Raw genomic sequence first — 10,699 nt, 5'->3', positions numbered from 1 at the left:
AAATTGTAATTATTGCTGGGGGCGGCAGGGAAGCCTCTTGGTGGTGAAAGACGAGATCAAGGATCATGTTTTAGCATCATTATTGGAGAGAGGATGATGACGCAGCTTTACTATAGTTTGCGTCAAGATTGTAAAATAGCTACCGCAGTCTTCCTCATGTGCACCTAAACATGTCAGCAGATATCTTACAAAATGTGCTGCCACTCGCTATTAAAACACCAGTGGAGTCACTGGTGTTTCGATAGAAAAGCCAAGCCTCATTCCCACTTTAAAACTGTCCTCTGCATGGTTTTTGCACCTATCTAGAGAGAGATATACTCACTGGCCACAATATTACACTTGCACGTTCTAATGAGACCCACCATCAAAAATTCAGCCTTTGCCAGGATAATAATGCCCACTCTTGATTGACACTGCCAGAGAGGAAGTCAACCCAAACATATTTTTTTTAAGAATATGTTTGATGCAAGCCCACTAGTTGAAACAAGGCATTCTGATAGATTTTGCGTTTGTGGAATAAAAGTTAATCCACTCGTTTTTATCCATCTCCGGGGGCGGCCATTTTGTCACTTTTGTCATGGAAAATGACATCACAACTGCGCAGGTAACAACCAATCACGGCCCAGCTTCAGAAAACAGGTGAGCTGTGATTGGTCGTTACCCGAGCCGTTTTGATGTCATTTTCAGTCAACAGAAGTGACAAAATGGCCACCAGAGATGGCTAAACACGAGTGGATTTTGCTGCTTAACTCATATTCCACAAACGCAATATTAATCAGAATGCCGTGTTTCAACGAGTGGGCCTGCTGGGAACATATTCTGGTAAAAAAATTAGTTGGGGTTGATTTCCACTTTAAGTCTTTTCTAAGTGCTTTTATAAATGTCATTGAATTGTACATGTGTACTGTTGTATGTTGTGGCTGCTGTGATTTCTGATATATGTCCATTCATTAATAAGTTAAAAGTTTAATAACAAGTTTGTTCATTTAAAATTTTATTTGTAACACATAAATGCAGCATAGTGACTCAACCTTTGTTTCTTTTTTTTTTAAATCAGCACATATTTATGAGAAGCCAATTGTCACCTTTTTTATGCCAAATGGGATGTTTTGTTAACTATATGCCCTGGGCACCCATAATGTCAATTCCTGCCTTACGTCCCTCCTCCTCCCACCCCCACCTTATAAACCACACCCCCCCAAGGCTACATGGCCTGCAGGCAAGCCTCTTGTTTTGTGTGTGGAGGCCTGCAGCTGGCGCGTTTTGCAAAACTCACGTTTTAAACAACCCCCCTCCAAACAAAGGCATACATACAACTTGCATCTCTCAACTGACCTGTTAAATTCAGGGCTGCTTTTAAGCATCATGACTGCAGAAAATTTTGATTTGCTGATTTCAACACAATTCAATTTGGGTGTTACTATGATTTCTTCTTCTTCTTCTTCTTCTTCTTCTTCTTCTTCTTCTTCTTCTTCTTCTTCTTATTATTATTATTATTATTATTATTATTATTATTATTGGGCCGGCATGGTGGTCGACTGGTTAGCACGTCCGCCTCACAGTGCAGAGGTCGAGGGTCTGAATCCGGCCCCGGCCTTCCTATGTGGAGCTTGCATGCTCTCCCCGTGCCTGCGTGGGTTTTCTCCGGGTACTCCGGTTTCCTTCCACATTCCAAAAACATGCATGGTAGGTTAATTGGACACTCTAAATTGCCACAAGGTGTGATTGTGAGTGCGGATATTCGTTTGTCTCTGTTTGCCCTGTGATTGGCTGGCAATCAGTTCAGGGTGTCCCCCCACCTACTGCCCGAAGACAGCTGGGATAGGCTCCAGCACGCCCTCGCACGCCCCTTGTGAGGATAAGCGGATTGGATAACGGATGGATGGATAGTAGTTGTAGTAGTAGTAGTAGTAGTAGTAGTAGTAGTACTAGTAGTAGTAGTAGTAGTAGGAACTACCGAACAAGGATGCCAGAGTTGAATGGTTTCAAATTCACTCGTGACCCTATATGAGCATGAACAGTAGCGGGATTATTGTTACAAGTACATTTTGCAGATTAAATGCAACCCTGTTTGCTTCAGCCTTTCATTGCCATCATTATGTAAATATGATCTCTTGACTGTGTGCACCTGCTGCAGGTATATCCACAATGTTTACACTGATATTCTCCCCCACCCCCCACCCAGCTCATAATCATACATATTAAAACGTTTTTAAACGTCATCTCTTAGCCCCTCCCTGACTTTGCCACATTTGCCTTCACTGCTGAGGCCTCATATTGAATTGCATGGCCGTGGAAGCCAAACAGATGGTGGTGTAACTTGATAAATGAGCTGGGCCAATTGTCTTTCCGGGTGCAACCCTCAGTGTGCAGCAAGCTCAGTTTTTTTTTCTTTTTTACTGTGAAACCACATGGCAGTATACCAATCTAAAGTGACACTGCGGCTCTGCGTTCGTCAATGTGGTGTCTGAGGGCCATCTAGAAGGGACAGATTTTTGGTTAAAGTACTGATACTGTCCCAGAATGCCCTTCAATAGCTGGTATGCTGCAAACGGTAATTCAATGACACAAATCCGCCAAAATCAATGTTTTACTACTGTATATTGTGCCCATAAAATAACAGGCATTTCGCTAAGCATTATTAGTTTGTATGGTGCGTATATTACTCATAATATAAAACAGAGTATGGTGGCCTTTCAGCAACAAAATGTGTGTGGCAATGCATTTATTTAATTATTTATTTATATATTATTAGTGAATTCTGCAGCTATTCTAAATTATGACAATATGATTCGTTGCACGTTGATTTTAAAAGATCCACATTTTATTTTACCAACAGTCATCAGATTGGAAAGGATAACTATTTGAGTGAGGATAAGCACAATGAAATGGATGGATTTCATTTTCAGCGTTGCTGTTCAATCCTTTTGCTTACAGACGGTGCAGTATAGCCTTAATATTGTGATTGGTGGCTCACCACCCCTAAATTTCACAACACACCTGCCTCTGTACACATATTTCTTGTAAAGTGGCCCAGTGTAAGTGTTAGGGCAGCTGTGGCCTAAAATGTGTGTGACACCCTTGATCGTGAGTAGTGCGTCATTGCCGGACAATTATCCAAACCGGCGTTTTGATGCTCATCGCGGCTGGAAGCGAGGCGGGGAGCCTTATTTTGAGAGAGGGGAGGGAGACAAGTGAGCAAACGAGAGAGGGAGACAGAGAGTGGAGCCTTGTATCGGTGGTCTACCCGCCATTCACCTCCCTGCTGGCCAACACGATGGAGGCACCTTATCTGCTGCAGCATGTGTACACATAAAGTCAAATAACGCATCCAGTATCTTTTATGCCACCTTGTACCTATCTGCTCTTTTGCGTTACACTTTTATTTATTGTTATATTTTTACGGCCATTTTGGGGGGTGTCGCCTTTTGGAACAGAAGGTAAGCAATTGTATTATTTATTCATGTAAATTAGTCTATGTATATTTATAAATCTTTGCGTGCTTTATGCCAATTTTGGAATATGTTTTCTTATTTTTATGACACGTTGAGTGCCGTGCCATTTTTCCAAGAGGCCCGCGTAAAAGCGCGCAAGAGTAAATATGCGTGGGTGAAGGCGAGATGGACCTGCTTCCTGCCAGTTTAAGGCTAATCCTTGCTGACGCTTTAATTATATATAGGGTTGGTCTTTTATTAACAATGCGAAGACGCACGGTTGGATCTGTGTAATTACCAGCAAAGGAGCTTACACTTGTTCTTTTCCTCCACGCTAAGCGCATTGGTGCAGCTCAGGCGGCATTTTCCTGCTGTCCTTATCTGCCTCTAAAGGTCTTATGTGGCTCTTTAAGTAGTTGGCTCATAAGTGCTTAGCCGATTTGAAGATAAGAGGAGCAGCACGTCCACTTCACAGCACAGAAGGGAGGTTTCATGGGGAAATTAAGACAAATGTATAAGTTCACTTTTTAACGTAGAGTAATTCAAGTAAAGGCTTGCGTTGGTACTATAAAATTTGTGCATTTACTTCATTGACGCCCTGGCGTGATTTTTATGTATTTATTTAAAATTATGTTTCCTGTTTTGTGTACAGCGTCACTCCAATTTTCCATGTGAATGACAGGCTTCCAGGGATGGAGTCAATAGCCGGACAGCTCCGAGAGCCTGGAAGGGAAGCCAGCTCCACCCCGAGTCCCAAACGGGACGCCCCGGGCCTCATCGGCCCGCTTAAACCGAACCAAGTGAGCGAGACCTCCTTGTACGGTGTGCCCATCGTCTCCCTCGTCATCGACGGGAGGGAAAGACTGTGCCTGGCCCAGATCTCCAACACCCTGCTGAAGAACTACAGCTACAACGAGATCCACAACCGCAGGGTGGCATTGGGCATCACCTGTGTGCAGTGCACCCCCGTGCAGCTGGAGCTCCTGCGACGCGCCGGTGCCATGCCCATCTCGTCCAGACGCTGCGGCATGATCACCAAGCGGGAGGCCGAGCGACTCTGCAAGTCCTTCCTGGGGGCGCACAGTCCCCCAAAGCTGCCCGAGAATTTCGCATTCGACGTGTCCCACGAGTGTGCGTGGGGCTGTCGTGGCAGCTTCATCCCGGCCCGATACAACAGCTCCCGGGCCAAGTGCATCAAGTGCACCTTTTGTAACATGTATTTCTCCCCGAATAAATTCATTTTCCACTCGCATCGCACTCCTGAGTCCAAGTACCTGCAGCCGGACGCGGCTAACTTCAACTCGTGGAGGCGCCACTTGAAGCTGACGGAGAAGAAGCCCTCGGACGATATCAATCACGCGTGGGAGGATGTCAAAGCCATGTTCAACGGGGGCAGCAGAAAGAGGACGCTTCCGATGGGGAGCTCCAGGGAACAGTCGCCTATGAAAGCGCAAGCTTCCTCCGCACTCGGCCGCACCGCTTCCCCGGAAGTCCCGCGCAAAACTTTACGGTGCGACGAGGATCAGGGGAGTAATAACATCACTTTGGCGAGCAGTGCGAGGAGTTACCCACTCATCCCGGTCCCCAGTAAAAACTTTGGCATGCTCCAAAAAATCCCCCCTCCCTTATTCCCACACCACCCGTATGGTTTCGCTAGCTACGGCTTGTGTCCGAAAAAAAGTGACGGCGTGCCAGATGTGACTAAAAGCAACGTCCCCGGTGTGTTTTGGCCTGCTACCAAGGACGCCATTTACCCCGCTTTCCCCGTGTTTTGGCCCACGGCGAGCAGCCTCCCCATGCCGCCCTACCCCGCCAAACCTCCAGAGCTGCCCGGGGTCCGCCAGGCCGACCTCGACTTATCAGACCAAAGCGAAAGGAGTCCGAAACCCCCCAAAGACGGCCATCAGCAGCAGCAGGAGGCGGGAGAGCGATGTCCCAGTTCATCCAGCAACTGCAGGAACGACGACGACAGGTCCGGTGACGAGACGACTTCACACCGGAAAATCAGCTACATCTCCGCCTTCCGGCCTGTCGTCAAAGACGCGGATACCATCGCTAAGTTGTACGGGACCCGGGAGGGCTTCAATGTGCGGCCCGGCTACCTCTCCCCGGACTTTGTCAGCGAGACGTCCAGCTATAGGTCCATGTCCCCGGACAGAGACACCGTGGAAGACGACGACGACGACCCCGACGTGGATGTGGAGTCTAACAGGGGAGGAGAGGATGAAGAGCCGTTCCGGATCTCGCCGAGTGGCAACCACCGCCAGTCTCCCGCGCCCGAGGCGCTTGAAGAGAGCCAGGAGAAGGTTGCACCTTGCAGCTCCGCTGTAGCATCACCCGAGAACTCGACGCACACTGGCTCGTCCGATGAGGGCAGGCTCACCCGGGATGGATCACCTCTTCATCACGTAAGATGGCATTCAACTCTTACATCATACATGAGGCGAATTCGTATTTGCGCGGATATTCAAACCCTCGAATCGGTGGTTCAAAATCAAATAAAATAGCACTGCCTGCATGCGTGTACATTAAAAGCACTGATATGTAACGACATATTAAATAAGTGCATATAAACAATTTTAAAAAGAGGGGTGAATTGGCTTAGAAAACTACTGTTTCATATTTCTTTTGCAAATAAACAACCAGTATACATTTCATCCTATCGTTTAATTCTACTTTATTTGATCACATCAACGCACAATTTGAATGAATCTATGGGTCCTTCTTTTATTCGCAGGGTGGCTATCATTTGCAAAATCAAGGCCTCCATTATGTTCAGTTGAAATGACAGTAAATGTGCGTGTGCGTGTCTGCACCATTTTGCAGGTGTTTGCGCATGAAAAGGACTGCCAAGTGCAAGTGGACGAGACGTTCGAGTCGCCGAGCAGCCCCTGTAGATCAAACGGTGATTATTTGGGTCATTTACCACGTGTCGTCTTTTTCAAAACCCAGTGTTTTAATTTTTTTTTTTTCTTTTCAGGCTCGCACCACGATCGACAAAACATAACATCCAATCAGGAACAAAAGGAAAGACAAGGTATTATTACATTTGTAAGAATGTTCATATATAGAATGTGCTCTAAAATGTGCACAACATAGATTTTATTTTAAGAGCTTTAATTATGTGCACAAGCTGTTTTATGATTTCTATATCGTGTGATTCATGTTTTTTGCCCCCCCTTTTTTTAACAGCTGAAGGAGCTCTACGCATTGACATAAGCGTGCATGAACGAAATCTGGAGAACATGGCAAAAGGTAAAATATTTAGAAAATACTTATTTTTATAATGAATTATGGTTGCAGCAAAAACAACAGCAGAGGGCCCGCTTACTGCAGTGTAATATTTATGTGCGGTAGGGATTAATGCAATTCATATCAGAATTAAAATTTAAAATTAAATGCGTTAATTGTTTCAACTCCCATACAAAAACGACAATTCATTTGCCGACTCCTGTTTGACGATTCCCTCCCCACACTTAACATGCACGCATCTGCCCTGCTAAATATCATGTGGCACATTACACATGCGAATTTGCATCTTATGAGCCTAAACCGTTCCCATAGGTGTTGCGCACTAAATCACAAGACATGGTCGTTTGGACTTATTATTATAGGAGGAAATCGTTTAGAGGCTATTAATATTTTAACGAACAGAGCCATAACCCCGAGGCGTGGCAGCTAATTATTTTTGAACGCTTGGAAAAACCCCGAGACCCAAATATCATGGCCTCGTATAGCCTGCGGGCGCTGTGCGACAATTATTGTGGCGCACACACACACACACACACGCACCCACACACACTCACGTACACGCATGAGCACGGTAGGCGACGCTTGTTGTTAATGCACCTCATGTCGCGGTTTACTGTGCTCTTGTATTCATATATTCAATACATATTATTCTAAGGGGGGTGATGGGAAAATTGAAGAGATGACCTCATTATGCACGTATTAGAGAGATACACCTGGACAGTCTGTCTTAATTTCGATCGGCCCTGTGAGAAATGTATACGTCGATATGTGCGCTTGTTGTAGTAGGAGGAACTGCGCTTCCTTACACTTTAGGTGGGTATACGATGTTTCCAAAGAAGTGTCAAGTGCAGAGTGTATTTTTAGCTGAGATTAGTGTGTTGTTTGGCTTCACAGAGGAGTTGCAGAAGCAGCTTGTGGAACAGATGGAGCTGAGGAAAAAGCTGGAGAGAGAATTTCAACATTTAAAAGGTATAGATGCCGAAAGCAGGAGGAACGCCTTTAGATCGAAACTCACTCAATTAGACATGCAACCATTGTCTTGTTTCTTTGAGACCGCACATTATCATTAAAAAAAAAAAAAAAAAAAACATGCAGGAATGAGTCTTAAAGATCCACGCTATCTGGTATTCCTCAGATAATTTTCAGGATCAAATGAAGCGTGAGCTGTCCTACAGGGAGGAAATGGTCCAGCAGCTGCAGATTGTTCGAGGTTGGTGTCGCGCCGCTTTATGCGTCAATAGGACACAACTTTGGAGCAGAAGTAGATGACTGCGCTTTAATTGAATGGATACATGTCAGAGACATATTTTTACAAGATATAATACAAATAAAAAGGTAAAAGTGCACTTGCATAATACGTCTTAAATTATTGATTATTTAGTGAGGTCAAGGAGTATTTGGACATAGTGGCAAAGTTTTAAAGACTTTTAAACAGGTCCGCAATGGATTTTAATTGAGACAATCCTAATGTGATTGAAGTGTCAACTGTAATTTAAACAGAAACAAAAACATTGCATTCATCTAAAAAATGCGTGACTAAATATAATGAATTTCACCCAAGTATTAAAAGTTGTAGTTGTTTACATATTTTACCAATCGTCCAAATACATCTGAGCAACCGAAAATGCAGCATGTAGAAAGGCAAAAATCATGACTACTCTGCCACTGTCCCAATATTTTTGGACCTAGAGAGTAAGTGCGTGTGTCCCTCATTTGTCTTTCCAAGCATATCTTTCTGCTGCATGAGTTGATTAGATGAATAGATATCCAAAACAAAAAGTGAAACTGAAACCACATTGTTTTGTTTGTCGCGGTTATTTTCTCCTAAATCATACCCTGGAAAATTGAATAGACGGCCCATTATGTGGTGCTGTATCGGTTACATGCACTAGACAGCAACTAAAGCCACCCGTTAAAGGATTGGCTTCGTATTACACTTGTTTAAGTACACAGAGGAGGGTCACTGTAAATATCATGAGGGCAAACAGCATGTTTGTACTCAACCTCTTATTTATTTTTGGATTCTTTTTATTCTTAAAATACACTTTGAGAGAAAGTCTCTTGCAATACAACGCAAGCTAAAATGGCATTTAATTTAGTGTTTGTTTAGTTTAGTGTGCCACATTATTATTTTTTTTTAAATCACTAGAGCATAACAGCTTTAAATAGGGGATGGATGCCAACATTTCGAGTGAGAAGTGAGTAATTTGAATGTGCACAGCGGACATGTTCTTACTGATGGACCCGTTGCTCCCTAAAAGCTCACGACGCCCTTCATCATTTCTCCTGCAAGATGTTGACCCCACGCCAGTGTTCTGGAGCCTGCACCTTTAAACCCCCTCTGCTGCCTCCTTAAGTTCCAACGGAACTCTTTTACCCTCATGCGCACACACTCGCGCACAAACACACGCACAGACACACAGAAAAATCACTACTATAGATACACTGATGATATAGCACTTGAGTGAACACACACACACGGACACTCAGAGAAAGCAGGATATATTTCAACACTGTTTTATGTCGAGACTTCTGTGGTCTGATATGAATGCTCATATCAAGAATCCACCTGCTATTATTTAACTATTCTGAAAATGGTTCACAATATACAGTATATACCATGTGACAATGTGCAATGGCATGTATAATTGAAAAAAAAAGAAAGAAGTGAAAACCTATGTCATAATTTCGCTTTTTATTGCTTGTCTCAATAACGTCTGTTCTATATTCATCTTCATTTCTTTTCCAGATTATTTGTACCACCATATGTGTTGTAAAGCACTTTAAATGGGCAACATCTCTGCTTTTGTCGTCCTTTGTATACCAAATGGTCATATCAGAAAAAAAAAAATGTTATGTTGAAAAGAAAGCACTTACTTCAACAATGGCCGAGATCATAATGTATGTTTGAGATCATGCAATAAAAGATTTTCTCTCACAGCGTGTGATGATGCTTCCATCGACTTTGGACGTCCTGCAACCTTTTCGCCAGTAGTCTAGTCTGACACCTACTGGAGCCATAGAGAATAAGATCCTATTGCCTCTCAGTATATTTGACTTCAACATGATCTCTTTCATTAGGCGCCGACATCAGCAAGTCAACTTATAATGTTTGACACGGTGTCAGGGGAGCAGGCTGATCTAATAGTGAAATCTAATTCTTCTGAAGGGAGTCCTAATAGATATTGATTGTGCCGCTGCGAGTCCCTGGATGCTTCACGCTGAGACATAATGTCACTGAACTGACACACAGTGAATGACAATTTTCTGGGATTGTGAATGCCTGCCTTAGCAAAGCCTTTTTTTTTGTGTGTGTGCATACTAAAACGTCATGAACTGATGAATTGGTGTCTTTATTCCATTTTTTTTCATCACATCAATTCCATAAGGTCATTTGTTGGTAGTTTAAAGAAAGCCTCGGAAAAACGATTATTATATGATATTTTATATAACGATATTTACTGATCATTTCATCATAATAAACTTGAAGAGACATCAGCTCAGTGAGCACTGAATGTGTTTTGCTTTATATCAGTGTTTTTTTTTTTGTAGTACCAATTAAGACTGACAGTGATTACAAAGAGGAAAAGTGTGATGACCATAGAACATGCTACGTCAATTTAGGGTGACTTATTGCACACATTTTCCAGTTTAAAAGTGCATGCTGGAGCCTATCCCAGCTGACTTTAGGCACCTCATATTACATATCTTTTCTGTATACATACACGCCCTGATTTCCTGACTTTATATATAAACCAATTTCTATACAATATACAGTAGTCCGTGGATCCCCATCAATGATATTTTATTTTACAATATTTTATTTTCAGTCTTTCTGTCCTTAATAACTTCATGGCCTGTTTTTCGTTGAGGGCTAAACTGTTACTGGTGAAAGATGACGGAAGATGCTAATCAATAGGATGTTTCCATGACACCAGCTAATGATGGCGGTGACTGCCTTATCTCGCAAGATGGTGCACTGCCACACTGGCATCTCGCTGTCAGGAGATTTT

At 43.3% G+C, this 10,699-nt stretch overlaps 1 protein-coding gene across 6 annotated transcripts; it reads left to right on the top strand.

Moving 5' to 3' along the window:
* The first annotated feature begins 3,282 nt into the window (after positions 1-3,282).
* LOC147150391 (SKI family transcriptional corepressor 1 homolog-B-like) lies at positions 3,283-9,626 on the top strand. 6 transcript variants are annotated; one of them, XM_086026844.1, is made up of 8 exons: positions 3,283-3,440; positions 4,117-5,842; positions 6,261-6,339; positions 6,415-6,471; positions 6,627-6,689; positions 7,581-7,655; positions 7,822-7,896; positions 8,948-9,626. In XM_086026844.1, the coding sequence occupies exons 2-8, from the start codon at positions 4,127-4,129 to the stop codon at positions 9,040-9,042; spliced, it is 2,160 nt and encodes a 719-aa protein (XP_085882970.1). In that variant the 5' UTR covers positions 3,283-3,440; positions 4,117-4,126; the 3' UTR covers positions 9,043-9,626. The 6 variants fall into 6 exon arrangements, with proteins under 6 accessions (XP_085882970.1, XP_085882969.1, XP_085882967.1 ...); XM_086026843.1 differs by having other exon boundaries at positions 4,087-5,842; XM_086026841.1 differs by lacking the exon at positions 3,283-3,440 and adding an exon at positions 3,564-3,946 and having other exon boundaries at positions 4,087-5,842; positions 8,980-9,626.
* The last annotated feature ends 1,073 nt before the right edge of the window (positions 9,627-10,699 follow it).

Source organism: Filicampus tigris, chromosome 3 (genome assembly GCF_054856515.1).
Source record: "Filicampus tigris isolate MCC_2025a chromosome 3, RoL_Ftig_1.0, whole genome shotgun sequence".
In the NCBI taxonomy this organism is placed as follows: Eukaryota; Metazoa; Chordata; class Actinopteri; order Syngnathiformes; family Syngnathidae; genus Filicampus; species Filicampus tigris.
Note: the sequence above shows the minus strand (reverse complement) of the source record. Positions and strands in the feature narration are given on the sequence as shown.

Excerpts from the sequence above, each read along its gene's own strand:
- LOC147150391 (XM_086026839.1), top strand. The coding sequence starts at position 3,927 with ATGGGGAAATTAAGACAAAT. Across the intron at positions 5,843-6,260 it reads ATGGATCACCTCTTCATCAC|GTGTTTGCGCATGAAAAGGA; the intron begins GTAAGATGGCAT and ends ACCATTTTGCAG. Across the intron at positions 7,656-7,821 it reads AGAATTTCAACATTTAAAAG|ATAATTTTCAGGATCAAATG; the intron begins GTATAGATGCCG and ends GGTATTCCTCAG.